Source organism: Sabethes cyaneus, chromosome 1 (assembly GCF_943734655.1).
Source record: "Sabethes cyaneus chromosome 1, idSabCyanKW18_F2, whole genome shotgun sequence".
NCBI classification, from domain to species: domain Eukaryota; kingdom Metazoa; phylum Arthropoda; class Insecta; order Diptera; family Culicidae; genus Sabethes; species Sabethes cyaneus.
Genome location: NC_071353.1, coordinates 114,390,091 through 114,415,513, shown reverse-complemented (window position 1 = coordinate 114,415,513; position 25,423 = coordinate 114,390,091). Strand labels below are relative to the sequence as shown.

Here is a 25,423-nt window from a genome sequence, read left to right as displayed (position 1 = left end):
ACACAGCAATGAATAAACTCAAATAAGTTTTTATTTTAAGAAATCATCTTAACAGCTAATTTACGTACTAAAATCAGACTAGAAGGAACAAATTGTTGGACAAAAATCTAACGACTCATAATATTTAACTCAAGCTTGTTGCAAAATTGCCGACGTGGTGCTGTTCCGCACTGTCGTGTACCTTACGGGCGAAGTGGTGAATCCGAACTCGCTGTTCTTCAGCTTACGCTTAATGCAAACGATGATAAACCCGATGATGGCCCCGATCAGCAGTACCACTCCCACCGAGAGGATAGAAAGCACAATCGAACGTGGCCGTAGGAATGGTGGCGGCTCGTATATCGGTATTTTAGGAACTTTTTTCGACGGAGCCCGACAGAGTGATTTTTCGCCTAGCTCCGTTATTGGCAGGGCTGTCAAGTCGGATGGGGTCTCGCAACGGGCCTCTTCCGCTCCAGCCGTGTAAAACTCGTCCTGTAGAATGTGTCGGATGGACTCCACTGACCCGTACATTTGGCAATCGCAGTGCCACGGGTTGCCCTCCAGTCGAACCGTACGTAACTTAGGGAAAACATCGATGTGGGCAATGTCGGAACTATCGTCATGTTCCGGTATTGTTTCGTCCAGTCGGAGATGCTGCAGACCGCAGTTAGAAAGGTCCAACTGAAAAAAAAAACAATAGATCAATATATTTGAAAACAAAAAATAGCTCTAATCTAAGAAAATCTAATATTTGAAGGCTTAAATTGCGATAGATTTCAATATATCAGCAGGTCACATCTCTTCGGAATACCGAAACACGCAAACACATACATGATGTAAGCGCACAAACTTCTTACAGTAGTCCAATCTTCGACCAAGGTTTCTTAGACACCTTTTCCGGTAAATATAACTTCATTATGCCAATACCACCACTGAAACCTGTCCTGCTTTAAGTTTTCAGTGAGTGAAGTCTTCCTGAAGCTACCACGACTATTGGATCAAAGATAAATTACCAAAACGTTCGTGAACTTGGAAATAAAATTGGCGGCTTTGTTTTGAGGACACTGCTTTGATCGAACAACAGATGTTTCATATTCAAAAATAGAGCTGCAGAAATGGTTCAATCTACGAGAACGAAAGGGGTAAAATGCGGAGGTCGTTGATAAGCACAGGACATGGTCGCGGCCGGTTTGATGAATAATGTCAGCGCATTGGTCTCTCGGTACGACACTGGTCTAACAAGCCAATTCTCGTATGTTCAAATCTGGTTCAACTGGGAGAGGCTGTAAGATTCAGCGAATCGATGCGCGTGAAGTGATGCGCGCCCACGTGAACATGGGGATTCGTGACTAAATCATCAAAGCGAACAGCAAAGCCCCTACCTAGCGCCCCTCCACGCGGCCATACCCGGTAATGCTCTATTGAGTAGCTAAGCTAGGAGATACGATGCTGGGTGGTTCCCGGCTGCCTAATTTCAAAGCTGCGATTTTGGGAAGACGGCTGAGCCAGACGGCCAGGTAAGCCTAATATGGTATTCTAATGATTTGTTTCCTTTTAGCGCATCAAGCACCTCCTATTGTACAGTGAAAACTTTGGTTGTGACAAGTTTAAATAATGCACATGGATATCACAATGGAAAATTAAATTAATTATTGGATATTAGATATACTGATGGAAATTTAAATAACGCAATTATATTTCATTCTACGGATTGCTGGTGAGATTGTTCTATTTTTGCTCATATATGCTCCATTTCATTTTATTTTTACGCTTATATATTCATATCGTATATTACTGGGTACATGAACACCTATGAAGATTGCGTGAGTTTTTGCGCATCTTCTTGAAGTAGGTGTTTAACTAACGTACCCATTTCTACAATCGTAAGGACATGGCCAGGTGTATGGTGTACTTTCGAGTACACCATATCAACCACCCATGGTGTGTACGGTTGTCTATGCTATGTTATGCTATGCTAAATAGTCGAAGCGAACAGCAACTAATTGACTAGGATTATTCGGTTTACCTTTACGGACTTAGGTACGACTCTACAAATGGCGCAGTCTGTAGTATTTTCAAGGTAAATAGATGATTTTATAAAGATTAATACCCCCAAAGAAACTAAAAAGGATAAGGCAAATCAATTTTCGTTTCACGAGTTTAACATATAATGCCCAAATAGAGGATGATACAGGGTCCAAGCCATTATTTGCACTGGTAATCGTGAAAGTCCTGGCAAAGAGCTAATATGTGCAAATCTACCACCTCTGTTGACTAACTCCTACCCCTATTGTCACGTGGTGTCGGTCTTGGTTGTCGTACGCAAGAAAGGAAAGGGGAACGAGGACTTCCGCCCACTCTAAGCGGGATAGGGATCTTAGGCTAACAACCTGCTGTACCCGATAATTCTACGTTACAGAAAATGAAAGAAGAAATCAATCTGGATTATTGACAGCGATCTTTAGCATGAAAACACGGACACCAATCGGAACATGGAATATGCTGACCCTTGCCCAGCAGGGCAAGCTGGCTCAACTTGCAAGGAAAGCTGGACGCCTGAAGCTTGAAATCTTGGGGCTGAGCGAGATCCGCTAGCCAGGTACTCACGAACACAGGACATCATCCGGGCAGGTCTTGCTCTAAGAGGTTGAAATGCTACTGGAGAAAGAGGAGTTGAATTCCTACTGAGCCCAGGGGCACATGCGACCCAGAAAAAGTGGGAACCGAGAAACGAAAGAATAATCGTTGCCAGATTTAGAACATGGGTTAGAAATCTTACAGAAACTCAGTGCTATGCGCCAATAGATGCTCCTTGGGCGACTTCAACGCGAAGGTGGGTTCAAACAACGCGCCCTGGAACGCCATGGTCTTGGAGAGATGAGCGAAAACAGGTAGCTATTTACAGCATTTTGTGGTAATAATAATATGGTCATTTGTCTCCCTGGGCATGGCATAGCCTTGAGGATTGCTTAACTGCAACCAGATCCTAGGGCTGGTCTGTATCGTTATACAAGTGAAAGATGCACACTAGTGATGCCAAATGTGACGAAGCGTACCAGAGGTATCTGTCAATTGAATCAATTTAACATCCAATATAAGGCTGTGCAAGATCTCGCGGGGTTTCGTGTTTGCCGAGATCGGACGGGGCCAAACGGAATTACCAAAAATTCATCTGAAGTTTAATGCTAATCTACCATAAGACCTAAGGTAAATTTCGTACGATTCCGTTGGGTTTCGGTGGGCGGGGGGTCTTGCACTGCCTTAATCCAATGTAGCAAAACGTTTAAGGATTGGACTTACGAATCATGATTTTGAATTTTTTCTTTTGATTCAAGACTTTTGGTAAGCGTCATCACAAAGATATTACCTTTGGCTTGGCTTACTCGAGTCGCGAAATTTAATCTATCCAGGGCAGTTGCCCAAGGGGCTTTGTTTTGACGTAGGACTACTTCTTTGATTTCTATCTATATTGGGGTGCACTTTATAAAAACGAAAATGGTAACTGTAACGAAAAGTGGTTATAGCACTGAGAACAGACTACCAGGTAATTAACAAAAAGTGTGTAAAAGGTTTTTATGTAATCTACGAGTAATCCTTCAATAGAGCACCCCTCGAGGAGTAAGTGGCAAACTAAATCTTGATGTCGCTGCCATCGCTGCTATGTAACTCCAGCACAAAGAAATATTGATAAAGGTACATGGATATTTTTTGATGCGTTTGGCAAACTATTTCTGGAGGGCGCTACGGACAGATTTTACACACAAAAAATCGATTACTTCCTTCGAGCCTGCTAATCTGTTTTCTGTGGTTATAGTTTGCACGCTTATAATTCAGTCATCCCTTAATAGATTCCAGAGATATTGGTATCAATCGATTGGAAATTTATCAAAAAATCCATTACTATACAGTAGATTACATGTTTCCCTAACAGACGTTTAATAATTGAGAAAATATTAGACGATTATTCATCATTTCATCATATTTTGTTGCCTTCCCACGACAATGCTTCCCTGGCACGGATGACAGAAATATGTAGATGAGATATGGATTAAGCTCCCTTATGATTGTATACAATTTTTAATTTACGCCCTATAGAATCCGATCGAAAACTGTTGAGCTTCAGCTGTTGCTGCTTCCCCGGATAAGGCATCCAAATTCACCAAGCGAGACGCCAAAAAAACGAAGAATCCATCGACTCATCCGCTAGCGAACGATATGGTTTGGCTGCTATTTAGTTGAAACTATTGCGTGCCTTTCGCTGCGCGTCGTCATTCGGTCAGCGGCTTTGGTAGGTGACACATCGGCAGGCAGCTTTCGAATCACATCCGTGGCTTCATTCTAAAGGTTTTATTTGAAACATATAGGTGACACATCGGCAAGAAAGGTTTATTTGAAACATATTGCTTGTCTTTCGCTGCGCATCGTCATTCGGTCAGCGGCTTTGGTAGGTGAAACATCGGCGCTTTGGTTCGAGTCACAAACGTGACTTCATTCATTCGACGTTGTGACATGGCCAGCAATCGAGCATGGCGGAAGGTTCAGGTCCCTCCACAGAGAGACCCAGCTACAACACAGCCGACTATTGTTTGGCATGGAATGGAAATTACGACGTACGTGTTGGAGCCGGACTACCGACCTATTAAGCTGCTATAATAGAATATTAAATAAGATAGAATATCCAAATCTTGGTTGTGGAAGGACTTGAATTGGTGGGAAATGCTCTATCCGGTATTACCATTGGCCAGAGAGGTGTTCTTTCAAACATTCAAGCTGTTCTGCTGCCAAAGAAGATCGAAATGAAGGCCCCAACCAGACTTATCAAGTACCACAAACCGTCCAGGTTACGAACGAATTCATTTATGGGAAAAAATTTCTTTACTAATCGTAATGAAATTTCCAAATGTAGCTGTGTTGTTAAATCATGAAGAACTTTCTTCTGATTAGATCTTTGAAACGTTAAATTTGTGGCGGTGAACCCGTGTCCAAATAGAATTGCTAGTAAAATTGTGTAACACGTCATGGATAACTTTTCAATATAATAAACTTCGAAAGTCATTTAATTTCGACTTCTGTCTACCGTACTAAAATGTATTGGACAAATTTATCTAAACGATGATAAACGTAAAAGTTTATCCTTATTACAGATCCTACCAGTAGCGTTTGCTCGGTAAACAATATTCCCAATAGTGTGAATCCTCACACCAATAACCCATCTAAAGGACGAGAGTTGACAATGGACATCACGTGTCAGAAATTTGAGAATTCAAGATTAACAAACGGACTTTTTCAGGTTCACAATCCAGCAAAACTAGCAGCGCATGATGCCAATAGTTCGTCGCTTCAATCGCATCACCTCTGAGGTACCATCACTGGATGAAATTGCAGCAGCCATCAAAAATATGACATCCAACAGAACGCCAGAGATTGACTGCGAAACGTGGTGCGTCTCAACGGAGACAACGCAGAAACTGCAGGTATTTATTGACCGCTGCCTGCGATATATTATGCGTGCTTGAAGACCTGATAATTGGATATTTAAAGAGGAACTCCATCATCAATGTCATCAACGGCCGATAGGAACAGGACTTTGACAATGTAGGTAGAAGTGGATCGGTCACCTAGGGGAAAGGAGCGAACGAGATCTGTAGAGAAGCACTCCACTGGAATCGACAAGGACAGCGAAGAAGATGCAGACTCAGAGACTCATTTCAACGCAACTTAGCTTAGATCTAGCCTGAAATCAAGTCAAAAGTCAGCGGTGGTGTCAAAGAATCAGACCGATCAGCGGCGATAGAAAAATCGAACATTGCTCAAGGTGCGCACTTTATAAAATACACTTCCGACGTCTCAGAAAGCGCTCAGCAATCGGAGAAAATGCAAAACCGCACTCCGCTTAACCAACTTTTTTATACATATGGGTGAGTTGAATTAACTAGAATGAACGGTGCAAGCGAGATGGCGAGAAAGGAACACGCACGTTTTCGTTCTCCAAGCCACAAGGCATGCGAAACAGTTTAAGCTCTTGTTTAACTTCAATTGCATTTCGCGTACCCTTGCAGAAACCGGGCTGCAAGCGGAAGATGCTTTTTATTTTTAGGTCAACGTCGGTCGTTCTACTTTCTGACCAACGCGGCTGATTTTACTTTCCATGGACTGATCGGGATTTAATACTCTGGGTCCTGGCTAGATTTCTGGATTGGATTAGATAGAGAGTAGGGTCGTTATTCAAGTATGGGTAAAGTGCTGTGAGGAAGACGTTGCGATAGATTTTAAGAAATCCTTGAGGTTGGGTGAAATTCCCTGAGAATTCCAGTTTTACCAGAGTAAATAAAAATCTCTGAGGATTCCCGGTTTTACCAGGTAGTAGATACCCTGCTACAGCTCTATCTAGCAGATCATATAGAGTGTAGAGTATATGTAGAGCAATGATAATAAAGCACTATTATTATCATTGTATGTAGAGTTCTACGAAAAGCATGTAGAGTTCGTAGAGTAGCCGTAGAGCTCCACCGGATGTATGCACTACGCTAGATATCTCTACGTGCAAAGCTTTAATAGTGAAAATTTGGCTTTAGAGTCTAAAAGTTTTGCAATGTGATACGTGTTGTGACGGTTGTGTCTTGTCTACCAATATTCGATAGACAATACCTTAATTAATCTGCTAATTAGTAGATAATGCATTAAAGTTATTGTTTTTAGCAAAGTTGATCAGTAGAACAAGGGTTTCCGATCGATGAACAAATTTTCATAAGTTTGTCTTGTTTCATGCCTGTTAATCGAAGTCGGCACAAGTAACGAAAGGTTATAATAGGGTCAACCTGTGTGAGACAACTGCCCAGTTAGCTTCGAGAGCACAATTTGCGATTTTGGGTGTCACCTAGATAACTTTAGTCACCTGAATGTCTGTACAAACTACAAACCAAATGTGTACTGTAAAGTGTGGTGAGGGTGACTATAAGAATAAGGACCGCGAGTAAAGGAACGTGAGTGAGGTGACTGTGAGAATAGGACCACTGTATTACGATAACCGGCTGTGAAATCTGTCGATAAAGAAGGGTCAAGTCTTAAAGACATTTATAACCCAAAGCTGCTTGCTTTGCTGTATGGCAAAAAAGTTATGAGTTACAGACCATAGATCTCTGGTAACGATGAAAAAGTCTAGATAGAGCTCTTCAACGGGTGCGGCCAGTCCTTCTCGATGTCACATGGTATTCCTTTTGTGTAACAGAACTACACTGCCGTGAATTGCATAACAGTCCCAATTTCTGTGGAGTTTTTTCATATAAATTAGACTGTTATGCGATTCACGGCAGTATATAGGGTATAGGTTGGACCTTTCAGCAAACCACTACTTGTGTTTACAAAAATCTAAAATTCGTAGAGCAATGGAATGGTTAAATAGGATCTATCGTACCTGTCGCAGTCGCAGTAATCCTTTCAAATCGCTCAGATCAAATTCGTTCAACTTGGGATTGTTGCTGCACGTTAGAACCTCCAACGATTTTAAACCAGTAAACGTTCCTGTATCAATGTCCTTCAATTGAGCCATTCCACTGATGTTTAAATGCGTTAGTTTATCAAGATCTGTAAAATTTAAGTTCATCAACTCATGTCTGACTAAGAGCGTGTAAAATTCCTCTAACCGAAGAAACTTTCATCGTTCAGCATTTGAATGGGATTCTCGCCGATATATAGCGAAATCAGCGTCGGTTTTAACAGTGCAATTGAACCGGGGACGGTCGTAAAACGATTCCCGTGAATCAACAGCTCCCTTAGGTTACTGATTTTCTGGAACACCCTGCCAGGAATGTCCTCCAGTTCGGTGTAGGACAGATCCAGATGCTCCAATTGCCGGATCGATCCTATGGCGATCGCTGTTCCTTCGGTAAGTTCCTCAATTGGATTGTGGGCAAGCGACAATCTACGCAAGTGAACCATGTGCTCGAAGAGCATCTCATCAAGGTACTCGATCACGTTGTAACTCAGATCCAACTCATCCAGTGCAATCGATTCGTATACCTGCTCGGCATAGCGACCACGGAAGACATCCGGCCGCAAGTCTTCCCCCGTTAGCCGGTTCCAGCTCAGATCCAGTCGGATTACACTTGGTGAATCGATGAAAACTCCTCCATTCAGTTCGCTCAAATTGCAATGTCGACAACTGAATACCAAATCCGCCTCGGTGGCCGGTAGCTGTCGCAGTACGTTGATATTGTTTCCCGAAAGTGAGAAAACGATCTCTTGCCCGGCCTGCAAACTAGCGAATGGTTCCGGCCAGCTGACCAGCATGTGCTGCAGGTTTTTCGTTGAACAATCGAGCAGAGAATAGTCATGCTGCTGGGAGCTGCTTTGGTTGCTAATTACGCAGGTACATCGATCGCAGATACCTTCCACGGGCTCAAATAATCCTTCGTCGTTGCCCTCACAGAATCTGGCAACGGTCACCGCCAACAGTATCAGCAGCGGTACCTGAAACAAAAACAGAAGTTTTATAATTTGGAATGCAGTAGAATCATCCTCATTTCTAATATTCCAAGAAATTTAACAGCTCACCCTCATAGCGGTTATCACTAACTATGAACTAATAACGATAACTTCTTTGGATGGAAATGCTCAGGTATTTTCCAAACGGATGCTTTTGAAATGTATAGCATTCATCGTACTGCATCAGTTTTCTACGTTCGGCAGAAGCGAGTGTGTTTCTTTATCGCAAAATTGTGTTATCAGTTAACGCGCAGAGCGTAAACCAGGCAGTTGGGAAGGCTTCGCTATATGTAGCATTGCACAGACAATCAGCGGGAGCTGCTACGGTGCGCCCGTTATCAAAGGTGAACCGAGGTGATAAAATTTGTGTACAGAAACAACATCACGAATATCGTGTCAAGGGCTGAGGGTATTTTTTGCAATTACATTTGCCTTGCAGAGGAAAAAGAACCATTATTCGGTGATCATCTTCGGCAGTAACGGCTAAAGCAATATAAATTTGAACGTTTTACTTATACAGAGTGGAATTATCTGCGCGCAGAGGTGCATTCATTAAACTGATTTACAACTGCATGATAAAATTCTATATCTTCATTAGCTATTGCTGCGTTACAAGTTTTTTCAGCTAGTTAAAATTTTGAAAAATGATTTTTTTCCTGTCCTATAGAGCCACCTGATTGTGGTCCAGTTTGTCACAAGGGCTGTACTAAAATGCTCAGCAAATGATACGTCTTACAATTACTCATTGTTACATTCGGAAAGACCATTTTATTGTTTGAACTAAATGATATAGTATTATGTTGATTTATGATTTGGTTTTAATCACCGTGCACTTATGTGAATGTATTCAAATTGATCACGATCGGTGAAATATCAAAACTCATTTGATTACGTTTCAGCCTACTGTCTTTTATTCAGCCATCATCAGATAAAGGGAATAATCTTATCGCTAACTAAAAAAACTTTTGTCGTCCACTGTAGTTTCATCTACGACGCTAAGTTCGTCCGCGTCGTTCCCTTTTGCTCTGTTCAAACCTGTTCAGAAGGTAGAAATATAGCGTCTTGAGCGTCGCATAAAACCAAGCACGGTGTATGCTTTAGCAGTGACTCTACTTATATGCTCGTCGAACCTCAATTTAAAGTCAATAGTAACGCCTAGGTCGAGAATAGAGTTAACACGTTCCAGACAATCCGGTCCCATGCTGTATTGATGAAAAAAACGGTAATACGGCGACTGTATGATATTACTTTACACTTATTGCTGTTAACACGCATGCCGTTGTCACTGCACCAGACTAGCAGACGATTAATATCCTCCTGTAATGCGACATAATCGGCAGGGGCACCAATCACTCGAAAGATTTTTAGATCGTCGGCAAACAATAATTTCAATGATGCCAGCAGCTCGACCAGGTCATTAATATAAATTATAAAGATGAGCGGGCCAAGCACACTGCCTTGAGGGACACCAGACGATATGTCAAATGTTCTGAACCGCACGGAGTTTACTGTAACGGATGCTTTGCGATCGGATAAGTATGAATAAAGCCATACGGTAAACTATGAGGGAAATCCGATGTAGTTCAGTTTTTCAATAATGAGATTGTGTGGTACAGTATCAAAAGCTTTCGCAAAATCAAAATAGATCCTTTCCACTTGCCGCTTAGCTCCTAGCTCACGTGATACCGCTGTGACGTAGCACATAAGATTTGATGTTGTCAAACGATGCTTCATAATAGCATTGGGCGATACTGCGAGAAGTATCGATATTCGAATATCGATACAAATTTTCTAAAAGTATCGATCCGACTGAAATATCGGGCGGCAAGCATCGATACCAGTGGTATCGATATTGGTATCGATACACTGGCAGGGTACACGCAACCCCAAAGAAAACCATAGTTTTGTTTAAGTTTATTAAGCTAAATAAGCTTAATTTTTAGAAAATTATATGCGTGTGCTTTTGCTGCTGTTGATTCTCTTTCCTACTCATACGAAATCTCGTTAGGAACGAAATAATAGCTGATGTCGCACTGGTCAGGCCTGCGGTTTTAAACTCTTTTGACCGGAAACTGCAACGAATTGCTCAGGATTGCTAATACATTTATTAGAAAATCTAGCGGAATGATGGAAATAAAAAATAAATTTTAAAAATCGAACAACAAATACAAATCCGTTTTCTTAAGTCGGTAAACCGATTTTTTGCCAAATTGACCGGTCACCGGCTTTGCAAGTGAAAAACCGGCCGGGCCGGCCAGAAATCGACCACTCAGCAACCTTACAGACAAAAATGCTAGAAATGGAACTTATGAATATTAAACGAGGTAACCATATCGGTCGAACTAAAAAATCAGAACATTTTCTGCCCAAACATGCGGATTAAGATTTATATTCGACAAACCAACTAATTTAACCCCCTTCCACTTCTGTTTACGCTACAGAAGGTACAAGCCATACAAAACTGGACAAATATGATGACCGTGAGAATGTACCTCTACAACCATACAGATAACCAAATTAAACACTTTTCTCTACAAGTGTTTTGGAGACTTCAGATCAGCGATGACCAAACTGCCCCTTTTAGAAATGAATCGTGCGACTTGCGGATTGTATTGAGGTGGAGGAGAATTGTAAATTATTTTTTTAATGGCTGAGGGTATATCTAATTTAACCGAGGTGCCTCGTGCTCGTGCGTGCTGTGGAGCCAAATGCTTTCTAGTATGAACGCTATGGCGAAGTTAGCTAATCTTAACTATCATGGAAATTGCACTGAAAACATCGAAACAGTAAACATCGAAACATTAAAATAAATGTAGAACGTAACACTTGCTGAGACAGATGAAAGTTAAACATTGCTGAAATTTGTTTGCTATATCAAGAACTCGCAAGTCAGTTTCAACCTGGTGTCGATGGTGCATTCGTACAACATGCCAGCCGGCAGGTGTACGATGGGAATCTTTCAAAGTAGTGCCTGCAGCTCGTGGTTTATACGTCTGGAACGCTCTCTGCTCCCAGTTACCAACACCTTGCGTTCAAATACGGCAAATGCACTTATATTTTGCGTACGGTTTATGCTCCTTGATCGAAATCACTTACGAAGGGAAAAGTAGACCAGATATAGCTAGAATGCGTCGTTGAATCTGCTTACTCGTATTATTAATGGCGGTTGCCAGAGATCCCTAATTTATGAATTCATCAACCCCTTCCAGTTCATCTCCGTCAAAAGTCACTCCATGCACTCAGGGTTTCTTCACTCAACAACGCGGTCGACGGCCTAGCGTATCCAACGACATCCATCTTCGAGTGCCAAGACAGCTAGCTCCATTGAGGAAAGCAAAGCTTCACTCAGCAAGTGCGAGTAGTTCTCAGCAACTTGCGAGTTGTCTAATTGATCGCATTTGAAATTAATTTTAAAATCGGAGCAGGAATTGCACTTGAAATTTTACTTAAAATTGAACTTGAAATTAAATTTGATATTGAACTTGAAATGGGAACTGAAATTTAACTTAGAATTAAGCATGGCATTATGCTTAAAATAGAACTTCAAATTGATATTGTGCTTTGCAGCTGTACCTGGATTAATCCAGATTATTTTCTCTAATGCCAATGTATATGACAAAACAAAACAGCAACATTGCAGTTGTTACTCTTTCTCACTCACAACATTCGCATTGTCGCAGTTATTGAGCCAGTCGCACTTTTAGACTGCGGTGTTCAGTAAGGTGCAAAATGCGGGATATTAATGATCAAATGATATTGGACTTCAGTTTGCATCAATTTCAACTTAAATTTGAACTGGAATTAAGACTTTAAATTGAACTTAAAATTAAATAAAAGTGGAACTTGAATTTGGATTTCAAATTACACTTAAAATTGAACGTTAAACTTAAGTTTGGACCAATTCAGACTACAATATATAAATTGGACTTGAAATTACACATGAAATAGAACTTATAATGAGACATGAAATTGAACTTGAAATAGGACACAATAGAGAACTTAAAATTTTACTTGTAACTAACCTTGAATTGGATGTAAAATTTGACTAGAAATTATGCTTACAACTTTGCCAGAAATTGGAGTTAAATCGGACTTAAAATGGAACTTCGAATTGAACTTGAAATAGGATTTGAAATTGAATTTGATTTTTTACATCGCCCAAGAAATCCGACTTGAAATTGGATTTCAAATTGAAAATGAAGTTTTACTTAAAATTTGATTTAAGACTGGAACTAGGAATGTATCTATTTTTGCAGAGTTAGTTTATTTATCGAAAAAAATTAGCCGCCGTACTTTTAATTAGGTACACCTCTTATTTTAATTTCTATAAGTTCGAGGTGGTGAACGAGTTTGTATACTTCGGGTCGTTGATGACGTCGGATAACAACTGCAGCAGAGAAATGCACCTCACCATTCTTGTCGGAAGTCGTACTTACTACGAATTCTACAAGACCATAAAATCTGGCAAGCTTCATCCTTGTACCAAATGTACCATGTACAAAGCGCAAATAAGACCGATAGTCTAAGGGCACGAAACGTGGCCAATGCTCGACGGAGACTTGAACGCACTGCAGCGGCCATGGCCACTTTTGGACGTTGTGTGCTTAGGATCATCTTTGGTGGTGTATGTGAGTACGGTGTATGGAGGAAAAACATGAATCACAAGCTGGCGCAGCTTTTCGGCGAACCCAGTATTCAGAAAGTTGCTGAGGCTGGAAGGGTACAATGGGCGGGACATGTTGTGAGAATGCCGGAAAACAATTCCGTAAAAATGATGTTTGCCTCGAATTCGGTTGGTACAAGGTGCAAAGGTACGCAGCGTGCTCGACGGTTAGACCAAATGGACTCCATTTAATGGAGCAAGTCCTGGAAAGTGTGGGACATTCGAGAAATTGGAGGCGAACAGCCATGGACCGAGTTTGTTATGCAGGTGAAATCCTAACGGACATCGCATTAGTATAAGTAAGGTTATTAATTAGGATAAGTATTTTAGTTTCTCTAGCTTTTACTATAAAGGTATCGATACAAATATCGGCGTTTTAGCATCGATACTGACCGATCCATGCTGGCTGTTAGAGATGATCGCTGCAACTGATCTGTATATAGTTATATGGAGTAGTTTTTCGAATACCTTGCTGAGGCTGCAAAGATATGCCACGGTAATTGGTGACCGATTTGTAACTTCCGGACTTATGGATCGGCACGATGGACGCCATTTTCCATGCAATTGGGAACGATCGGCGATGCAAGTGAAACGGCGCAGTTTTTTTAAAATACTGGTGGTAGAGAGTGAAAGAGATAGAGAGTCATTTTGCTGACTATTTTCGCTCACTCTCATGTAAAAGCTCAAAAATCTGTTTAATCTGTGTAATTTAGCGAAAATCTATATTCTATGCATACAGATTCTGTACAGGCGATTTCTTTCAAATATCTGTTAAACACAGAATAATCTGTGCATGTGGCAACCCTGGCCCCGACCTCGAGAGTGTCCTCGACATACACACGTGGCACATCACTTGCTCCAGGGTAGCTTTGGTTCAGGAAATCCACGAAAATATGATCCGTAGCTACGTTGTATTCCCGACATTTTTGGAGGATTTGTCCAAGAGTGAAAATTTTATCCACCCACCCGCCTCATAGTGTCCTACGAAAACTCTTGCTATTGAGGATAGACGGCGCAACCACATCTGAGAGAGCACCCTGTAGGCGGAGTTGATCAGCGTAATGCCGTAAGATAGTATTCCTTCACACTGTATAGGAATGATCAATGGTGCTTCTTATAACTACGTTCAATTTTGCCAGGAGCTCAATTTTTTCATCACTCTTGTCAATAGACTAACGTCTAACGTGCTAGAGCTTATTGCTAGACTGCCCCAAAATTTAAAAGTATTTTATTGATTAAATTGAGCATTACTCAGTAATAAAACAAATTTACTGCGCATGTATGACAAATACTTTCGGGTTGTTTAAATTTCGACGTAAACAAAATGGTGTGTCAAGTCCACACTGACTGCCAGTTCATCGAGGCGAAATTCGATAATCCTGACATGATTTTTTTATTAACGGAGTGGTACTGTAGATCGAAGTATTACCTCACTGTTCCTGGGCCGAAATCCTCCCGAGACTGCTACAAGGCGACTACTTCGGGTAAAGGCTGTGCCACTCTCGCGGGCCTTTGCTCCCCCTCAAGATGTGTAGTACTGATTGGAAAGTGCTCTACACCACGACACGTACTTCGTCACAGCCACCCTCGCAGTTCACCGTCAGTTTTGAACTTTGCTCAATGTGGGTAGAGGGATTATTTAGGGTGTTTTTGGAGTTTCACTTCACGCTTGATCTTGATTGGTGCATGGCGGCCAACTTGACATCCAATCCTTTATAGCCACCATCGCAGGATTTCTGCGGCGTACCCACTGCTAGACTTCCATATTTGGCCACTAACCATTGCAGTCCTGACATCACTCAGCGATACTAGTCATTCAGCTATACTAGTCCGTTATTCATTTCTCCAAGTTCGCTACAGCTGCAAATACTGTCTGAAATATCCGTGTTCGTACAGAGATTGCGTCAGGTAAAAGTTCACCTCTCTATGCTCCCTGCTCATCCAAAACGAGAGATCTGGAATTAGTCGGTAGGTCAATCGTCCTTTCTCCTTCATATTCCGCTTTTGCAGTCACCTGGCCAACGACTCAGTTCTAGCAGCTTTCCGAATTCCACGGATTCCCTTCCACTTATAACACTCATTGTCATCTACCAGGATAATATAAATTGGCATCATTCCGGCGATTCGGGCCGTCCTAAGACATGGCCTGATGTACAAAATTTCTCCGATTAACTCGGTTATGGGCACAGTGCTCCGCCAAATCTCGCTCCACCTGACCTGATCATCTTGCTCGCAGCGCCCTTGGTAATCTTGTTCCTACTGGATTTGCAGCAATGTTACAATGAACAAAATTAGGCGTAAAACGGGAGACAACAATAGGTGGTTGCACCCTAAATTATTATGGCTACAGAGCCATTACACGAAACGCAAACTTAGCGCAAACGCGTTACAATTTTCATTTGACAATGTCATATTTCCGCTCACTCGCTCGCTCAAGACAGATCAGATACCACTGTATTACAGTATAGGAGACCTCAGTCTCGCAGTTAGTCTCCCAGTGTTCAGTTGGATAAACGAGAACAGGCGATCTCGTTCCTGATCTTCACGTGCTATAGCACGGAACATCATAGTGGAGATAATAATATTATTTCATCTCATAAAGCACTGATCAACGGAATTCGTTCTCCAGATAATCAAGCGATACGGGTATCGTTGGAAAACTGCGAAACTGGCTGAACAAGCACCAAGACAAAAGGCTAGCAAAGCAAGCTGTAGGTAATAATTAAAAGTCAAAAACATAAGTGAATCGCGTCTAATACAAAAATTACCCGCACAGCATGCACTTAACCTGGTATAACTCACTAGATTTTCCACGGAAAGAACCACGTGCTGATGAGGCGACGACATACATCCTTAGCAGCCAATACCACCCTCGGCTGAGGTAGGCACTTATCACTTGATGGCATTTAAGATATTAATGCCACTTATTTTAGCGTGTTTTAAGGAGACCTGAAGTCGCGGTACCACGTGTGATGCAGTTATCAAATTCCTAACCTCGTTAAGCGTGCCAAGAGGACGGATCGTATTTACAGGAGTAGGCACGGAGTGCCGAAGTGAATTCCACATAGACCTCGTCCTAGCCGGACGGATCGAATCCGAGTGAGTAGGCACTAAGTGCTGAAGTTACTTCCAATAGATTTCGTCCCAGCAGGACGGATCGAATCCGAGTGAATAGGCATAGATTGCTGAAGTAACCACCGTCGGGTGAACCGATACAAGTGAGTGAGTGGAGTGAAGCACACATAGCGCTATCTGATGAAAGCGCAGTCGAACGTAAGCGGAAGAACAAATTCCTAACCAAGTGAACATGAAGCGTGAGGTGATAGGGTTAGGTAGGCATAGGCTAAGCTGATAAAAATGTAAGAATAGATGTAAAAGCATAGAGAACTGATTAACAGGCTCGAAGGAAGTAATCGATTTTTTGTGTGTAAAATCTGCTGGTGGCGCCCTCCAGAAATAGTTTGCCAAACGCTTCAAAAAATTTCCATATACCTTTATCAATATTTCTTTGTGCTGGAGTTACATTGCAGCGATGGCAGCGACATCAAGATTTAGTTTGCCACTTACTGCTCGAGGGGTGCTCTATTGAAGGATTACTCGTAGATTACTTAAAAACCTTTTACACACTTTTTGTCAATTACCTGGTAGTATGTTCTCTGTGGTAAAAGTACAAGCGCTGTTTAATATACTTCCATTGGCTGTCCGTGAATCTTAAATACTGTTACATTTGCTTAGCCGGGCAAGAATAATGAGTGCAATAGGTTGCGTCCACCCAATGAGTTACCGTGAACATGTCAGGGAAGAAGAGTTGTAGAAAATGGAGAAAGTGTTACAGCAAACATAGTTTTTGCAGGGTATTTGTCCGGCATTCTTGCAACATGCCATCGTATCCATCCAGTATTAGCCACCTTATGAATGCTGGGCTCCGCATAGAGCTGCGCGAGTTCATGGTTCATCCTTCGCCTCTAGTTCGTTCTCCTGTAAGCCGCCGAAAATCGTTCTATCACACGTTCAAGCACTCGTGTTTCGAAAACTCCAAGGCCGACCAAACGCAGGCCTTCTTCGAGCATTGCTCACATTTCACGCCCGTAGACAACAACCGGTCTAACTACACTTACACCCCTATTCTGTGTACTGTGTTTCGAACCGATTAGTTTTTTGAACGAAAGTGGATGGTATTCTTCACTCCGCCAGCCAGATCAAATGGGAAAACAACTTGTTCGAAACAAGTCGAACGAAATAACGATTCGTTCGAAATACATAATATGGGTGTTACTTACAGGGTACACTTTGAACGGGGGCTTAGTCTGTTCGACCGTAATTGCTTGTGAAGCCCATAGTAAGCACGATTTCCGCTGATAATACGCCTCCGAATCTCACAGCTTGTCCGTCGTCATCAGTGAGCCAAGGTAGACAAATTCATCAACTACCTCAGACTTATCGTCGTCAATCGTTGCACTACTGTCCAAGTGGCGGAGTCGGGCGACCTCGGTTCCGCCGGTCAGCATGTACAGTGGACCCTCGTTTGTTTGAACGATTCCTCATGCAAACTAACGGGGTTAGTTTTTAATTTGAACAACTTGAAACTCTAAATGTACTGAAACTTGTATGAACTGGCCGCCCAGCTCTTTGTTATTGTTTTGGTAGTTTGATTTCGTTCGCAGTTGCAAGCAGCGAAAATTTCATTCTCCGATCGGATTTCTACAATAATCATTGGGAAAAAAGAATGTGAAACTGATTAAACATGCTAGGAACAATTTTTAATTTGCACGTCGTGCAAACCTGAGGGGTTCAAATTAAAAAGTGTTCAGTTTAAAAGCGGTCAAACGAACGGGGGTCCACGATACTTTGTTTCAGACGTATTTACCTTTAACCTAATGTTTTCTGCTTTGCGCTTTAGTCTGGTGTACTGTTCAGCCACCGCCTCAGTTATACTGCCAAAAATATCCATGTCATCGGCAATGCAGCCAAATTGACTAGATTGGTTGAAGATCGCGTGATTGAATTCGTAAATTGAAGTAGTTTGATAAACTTTCTGGGGATGCCGGCCGACGGTATCATACGCGGCTTTCAAGTCAACGAACAAATGGTTTCCCCGCTATCATGGGTTTCCGCTATGGCACCATTCAGGTGTTTAGGAAGTGCTATTTTTACTTTTCGGTCACCCGTCGTCCGTCAAAATACTGCCATTCTTATTCCAACACATTTCGGCTCGCAGCACAAAGCCTTTGCGGTATCTGTTCAGTTTCGTATCATCAAGTAGAGCACTATTGAACAGTTTCGCAATCTGGCGTTTCGTTTAACAATTTAAAGTTAAATAGTGAAAACACCACTACCATTTTCTCACATGTACTGACACTAAAATTAAATTGATTTGCACTTTGTCGTGAATTTCGCTCATGTCGCTTCTTCACTTTTCGAATTATCGCAAGTAGCGTTGCTGTCTATTGATGACCACCTCCTTGGCGTTTTGCGATTCTACCAGTCAGTGACGAAAGAACGAGTAATGGTATAAACAAAATCTTAAGGACTGTTGGAATGCCTTGAAAACAGCGATTAACAGCGTAGCGGAGAACGTCCTAGGTCGTGTGGCACCGAATCGACGTAACGAATGGTTTGACGTGGAATGCCAGTAGATATTGGCTGAGAAGAACGCAGCGCGGGTACAAATGCTGCGTAAAGCCACCCGTCAGAATGTGGAGCGATACAAACAGAAGCGGAGGCAGCAAACTCGTCTCTTCAAGGAGAAGAAGCGCCACCAAGAGGAGAAGGAGTGCGAAGAACTCGAACAGCTGTACCGCTTTCACGACACACGAAAGTTCTATCAGAGACTCAACGGATCCTGCAAAGGCTTTGTGCCGCGGGCCGAAACGTGCAGAGATAAAAATGGAGGTATCTTGACTGACGAGAGTGCGGTGGTCGAAAGCTGGAAGCAGCACTACGATGAACACTTAAATGGCGTGCAGGCGGAAGACCATGATAGCGGAGGATGTGACCATATTGGTGTAGCAAGCAACGAAAATGTGCCACCCCCATCGATAAGGGAAGTTAAAGAAGCCATCCAGCAGCTGAAGCAGCGGGAAAGGATGGCATTGGAGCGGAACTTATTAAAATAGGCCCGGACAAGTTGGCCGGCTGTTTGCATCAGTTGATTGTCAAGATTTGGGACACGGAACGACTACCGGAGGAGTGGAAAGACGGGGCTATCTGCCCTATCTACAAGAAAGCTGATAAGCTGGATTGTGAGAACTACCGAGCAAACACTATCGTGAATGCCGCCTACAAAGTGCTCTCCCATTATCGCCAATAGCCACTAGATTTGCGGGAAGTTACCACCCGGCTTCATGAAGGGTCGGTCTACAACTGACCAAATCTTCACCCTGCGGCAGATCCTCCAGAAGTGGCCCGAAGTCCGAGTTTCCACGCACCACCTGTTCATCGACTTCAAAGCAGCATATAATAGCGTAAACCGACAAGAGCTATGAAAAATTTTGGACGAAAACGGCTTTCCTTGTAAGCTTACTAGACTTATCATGGCTATGATGGATGGGATCCAGTGCTGTGTGAGAATCTCGGATGGATTATCGGACCCATTCGAATCTCGCAGGGGACTTCGACTAGGAGAAGGTCTTTCCTACCTGCTATTCAACATTGCGCTTGAAGGTGTTATGAGATGAGCGGCGATCGAAATGCGGGGCACGATTTTCAATAAATCCAGTCAATTTATCTGCTTTGCTGACGACGTGGATGCAGGCGGCAGAACAGTTGAGGTAGTCGAAAACCAGTACACCAGACTAAAACGCGAAGCAGAGAAGATTGGATTGAAGATAAATACGTCTAAAACGAAGTATATTGGCGGAGTGCAAGAGAACGATGTATTGAGGCGAAAAATGAACCACGAGCTCGCGCGTCTCTACGGCACACCACGTATTCAGAAAGTGGTTAAGGCTGGAAAGATACGTTGGGCAGAACATGTTGCCAGAATGCCGGACAACTATCCTGCAAAAATGGTTTTCGCATCAAATCCGGTAGGAACAAGACGAAAAGGGGCACAGCGAGCGAGGTGGCAAGACCAGGTGGAGCGAGATCTAGCGAGCACTGGGTGCCCGCGGAACTGGAGGCCAAGTTCCATGGACCGAAATAGATGGAGAAATTATACTGCGCAGGCCTTGTCGTAAGATGTAAGGCCAATTAAGTAAGTAAGCTGTGCAGCTAATTCAAAACTGAAAACACACATCGCCTACCACTCTCAACTAGAAGCAATAAGCATTCTGAATGCCGTTAATCTAATTTGGGTTGCTGATCTTTCTGGTATAATCGTAAACGAATGGGCTGATGGTCTTGCAAGCTCTGGAGCAGAAAATCTATAAAACCAGCGATGTGCGAGATAAACAAGAAGATACGATCTTGGTTTTCATCTGAATAGGAATGTTATTAGAAGAATTCTGACACATGCCGTCAAATTCAGCGTTTTATTGTAAAGCCTTGTGACATTTCTTTTGCAACACTTTAAGAGTAAGTTGTAGTGTTCTTTTAAGATAATTGGCTAGCCACTGTAAACTTAATTAACCCATCAAGCTCCACGCTTTTAAGAGCAGCAGAGATAAAAATTCTTAGGTCTTAGGTCAACCAAGAAAAAACCGTGGAGATGTATTTTTAATTTTGTCGCAGCGCTATGCTGAAAAAATGCAAAAGCAGAGACATACAGGGGGGTGGGGGTTTGGAATACAGTTTTTAAACAACTTTATCATTGCGGAAAGGTTAGAACATTAAATTCGAATCCAGAAATACTGTCATTAACGTTCCCGCTTTTACCGGTTTCGCCTTTTCCATCCGAAAGCTAAGTGAGTGACTAGTTTAAACTGACTGGAAATTACCAAGACCTGTTATGTTTACAGGCTGGTGAACGACTGAATAATGTATACCGTCGGTGCTTTGTACACGTGTAGGCATAAAATAGACCATACAGTGATTCATAGCCTCTTATTCAGCAACTCCTATTCCTACCTCCTCGTGGTACCAGCCGGGATACGAGCAACTTTGGTGGAGATCGAGTAACTAACCCCGGTGGAAGCCAAGGTTGTATGCCGACAGGAAAGGAGGGCTCTTTCGAGGGTCCTCCGGCGAAACAGGGGTTGGTGTAGCAGGCCGTCACCACCAAAAATACTAAAGCACGGAACGAAGGACAAGGAAGTTCTTACAGTAACAATCGAAATAGACCCACGCGACGAAAAAGGACTATGGATTGGAAACTCGGGACGTAGAACTGCCGATCTCTCAGCTTCCAAGGAAGCACTCGAGTGCTCTCCGACGTATTGGAGAGCCGCAAGTTCGATGTCTTAGCGCTGCAGGAGGTGTGGAGATGGACATACCATCTACCAGAGCTGCGGCAACACACACGAGCTGGGCACAGCTTTCATAGTGATGGGCGAGATGCTGAAACGGATGATTGGGTGGTGGCCAATTAATCCTCGAATGTGCAGGTTGAGAATCAAGCCGATTCTTTAATATAAGCATCACCAACGTGCACAGCCCTCACCTCAGAAGTACCGATGACGACAAGGATGAATTCTACGCGCAGTTAGAGAGTGAATACGACCGCTGCCCAGAACATGATATCAAAATCGTCATCGGGAATTTCAATGCTCATGTCGGTCAGGAGGAGGAATACAGACCGGTGATTGGAAGGTTCAGTGCACACCAGCGAACCAATGACTTATCGACTTCACCGCCTCCAAGAATATGGCCGTACGTAGTACCTTTTTCCAGCACAAAATCTATCACAAGTACACCTGGAGGTCACCAAATCAGACAGAATTACAGATCGACCACGTTTTGATCGACAGTCGGCACTTCTCAGACATTATCAACGTCAGATCCTATCGAAGCGCTAACGTTGACTCGTACCACTACCTAGTGATGGTTAAGATACGCCCAAGACTCTCCGTTTTGAACAACATTCGGTACCGACGCCAGCCTCGGTTAAATCTAGCGCGGCTGAAGCAGCCAGACGTCGCCGCAAACTACGCGCATTCACTCGAAGCTGCGCTGCCGGAAGAGGACGACCTGGAAGAAGCCCCTCTCGAGGACTGTTGGAACACTATCAAAACAGCCACCAGCAGTGTAGCGGAGTGCTCCATCAGGTATTTGGCCCGGAATCAGCGGAACGATTGGTTTGACGATGAATGTAGGAGAGTGGTGGATGAGGAGAACGCTGCGCGGGCGGCTTAGATGCGCAGTGCCACACGTTAGAACGTGGAATAACACAAACAGAAGAAGATACAGCGGAACCAAATCTTTCGGGAGAAAAAATCGCTACCTGGAAGAGCAGGAATATGCCGAGTTGGAGCGGCTGCATCGTTCTCAGGAAACACGAAGGTTCTAGCAGAAACTGAACGGATCCTGCAAAGGCTTTGTGCCGCGAGCCGAAATGTGTCGGAATAATACTGGCAGTATTCTGACGGCCGATCGTGAGGTGACCGATAGATGGAAACAGCACTTCGACGAACACCTGAATGAGGTCCAGGCGGAGAACCGTGGCGGCGGGGAAAGCGATTTCGACGGTGCAACAAATTATAGAATCTATAAAAAGGGCAACAAGTACGACTGTGAGAACTATCGAGCGATCACCGTTCTCAATGCCGCCTATAAAGTGCTGTCCCAAATCATTTTCCGCCGACTACCACCAATTGCCAACAGGTTTGTGAGAACTCATCAAGCCGGCTTCGTCGAAGGTCGGTCTACAACGGATCCAATATTTACACTGCGGCAAATCCTCCAGAAGGGCCGTGAACACAGAGTTCCCACGCATCATTTGTTCGTTGACTTCAAAGGCGCATATGATACCATCGACCGGAAAGAGCTATGGAAAATCATGGACGAGAACAGCTTCCCCAGGAAGCACATCATACTGATTAAATCTACGATGAATGGCACACAGTGCTGTGTTCGGATTTCGGGTGGATTGTCAAGTTCATTCGAATCACATAGAGAGCTTCGTCAAGGTGATGGTCTTTCATGCCTGCTGTTCAACATAGCGCTACAAGGTGTTATGAGCCGAGCGGATATCAACACACGGGGCACGATATTCAACAAATCTAGTCAATTCGTCTGTTTTTCCGTCTGAACATCTGTGGCGGTGGCTGTTCTGTTCAGCCCCAGACTAAAGTGCGAAGCAGAAAAGATTGAGTTAAAGGTAAATACGACAAAAACAAAGTACATGCCGGCAGCGGAGCCGAGGCCGAACGACGCCGCTTGGGCAGTAGTATATTGATCGACGGCGATAAGTTTGAGGTAGTTGACGAATTTATCCACCTTGGCACACTGGTAACGGCGGACAATGATATCAGCCGTTAGAGTCGGAGGCCTATTATCAACGGAAGTCATGCATACTATGGGCTTCACAAGCAATTGCGGTCGAGCAGACTAAGTCCCCGTACAAAGTGCACCCTGTACAAGACGCTTATTAGACCGATTGTTCTCTACGGGCATGAAACATGGACAATGATCGAGGAGGACCTGCGAGTGCTCGGAGTTTTCGAACGAGTGCTAAGAACGATCTTCGGTGGCGTACAGGAGAACGGAGTATGGAGGCGGAGGATGAACCATGAACTCGCACAGCTCTATGGCGAACCCAGTATCCAGAAGGTGGCTAAAGCTGCACGGATACGATTGGTAGGGCATGTTGCAAGAATGCCAGACAACTACCCTGCAAAGATAGTGTTCGCCTCAAATCCGGTAGGAACAAGACGACCAAGAGCGCAGCGAGCAAGATGGTTAGACCAGGTGGAGCGAGATCTGGCGGAGAGTACTCGGTGTCAGAGGAATTGGAGAGCGATAGCCCTCAACCGAGTTACATGGAGAAACTTTGTTCAACAGGCTTTGTCTTAGGACGGCAAGCCACCTAAGTAAGTGTTATGTTTACACGGCTGTAATTTTGTTATATGTAACATCTAAGCTTTGAGCAAAAACAGGTCGATTAGATTTTTTCTCAATCTTCCTTTGTTCCTTAGGGTCCAAGTTGATATCTTAAACCTAGCCTTCTCTAAAATTGAAAGAGTAAATCCGAATCCGATGATCGAAAATAAGTAAACTTTTTTCGAATCATACTTCTTTAAAGTAATAGCAGCATTGATCCAATCACGACAATCCTAAATATACAAAGATTAAAATTTCAACAAATAACCTAAGTTTAGTGAGTCTTTTAGTTAAGTCTTTGAACAACTTGTACCACAAGGGAAAAGTTGTACCATTCAGCACATTATCGGAACATGAGTGAACATGAGTCACTGCACATGATACGAAGCGAAGCGCACCAATCATCTCAACGTGGCGGTCCGTATATTTACAAACAATTGCAACGTTTCTCGCAGCGATCACGCGGGATAAAAAGTTAGCCCCATTCGATTCAGGAAGTACAAGTAAGGAAAAGAATGCTCATGTTTTCCAGCACCGCTGCTGCTGCTGGTGGTCCCGCAAACCGTCCCGCTGCACAAAGAGTCTGGCTGAATGTTATGACGACGACGGCGACGAGGGTAGCTGGCTCGGGTGGGAATAGCAATGCACGTGCAGATACATATTGTTCATTTTACCATTTCAGTGAGTCATGCAATCAAAATCTGCATTTTAAACGAGTAAAATTATGTTTATCCACTTATGAAACTGATAAGAATTGCAACGCTCCCGAACTAATCAACTATGCCCTAATGTTATGGCTTCTATCACGTGGCTCACAGGGTAAGACCTCAACTCGTTCGTGGTTTGATGTTTTGTGTTTTAAACAACGTTGGGCTATGATGAACGAAATTATTTTTAATGACGGCACATACCTTACGAAAATAATCCATCATATTGTTGCGTTCCTTCCTAGTAAAGTGATCATCGTTAGCATCATCCTCTCCTCGAAGGTCATTCTTGCGTTGGAACGCGAAGTTTCAGATAAAGAAACCGACTGCTTGAATTCTCACCCTTGCACAATTGAGCTGCAATGTTGACGATATTCGCACGATTCGAACTTGTAATCTAACACTTTAATCTTCACCCATGTTCAACCACCACCGGCCAGTGAGGTAATTCTCTCCTAGCGAGGTTTCCAGTTCCAACCGTTTTTCACTTGAGTAAACTTCGTCGTCGTCAACCTTCAGGGCATCGTCAATGTTGTTTTTGATTACAGCAACACCGTCGTAAGTCATTTAGACTTGATCGAAATGGGAGAAAAAAAACAACACCAACTTAATGTTAATTGTAGAATCGCCAGACGAGAACAGCAGATCGAACTGACCGAGCTCTCTAAGC

The 25,423-nt window shown here is 43.1% G+C and overlaps 1 protein-coding gene across 1 annotated transcript; it reads right to left on the bottom strand.

Moving 5' to 3' along the window:
* Positions 1 to 9: 9 nt before the first annotated feature.
* On the bottom strand, positions 10 to 25,423 carry LOC128738618 (chondroadherin-like protein). Its single transcript, XM_053833901.1, has 4 exons — positions 24,958 to 25,423; positions 7,626 to 8,451; positions 7,397 to 7,566; positions 10 to 663 (listed from the first exon to the last, which is right to left on the bottom strand). Exons 1-4 carry the CDS (start codon positions 24,976 to 24,978, stop codon positions 130 to 132), a joined length of 1,551 nt encoding a protein of 516 aa, XP_053689876.1. The 5' UTR covers positions 24,979 to 25,423; the 3' UTR covers positions 10 to 129.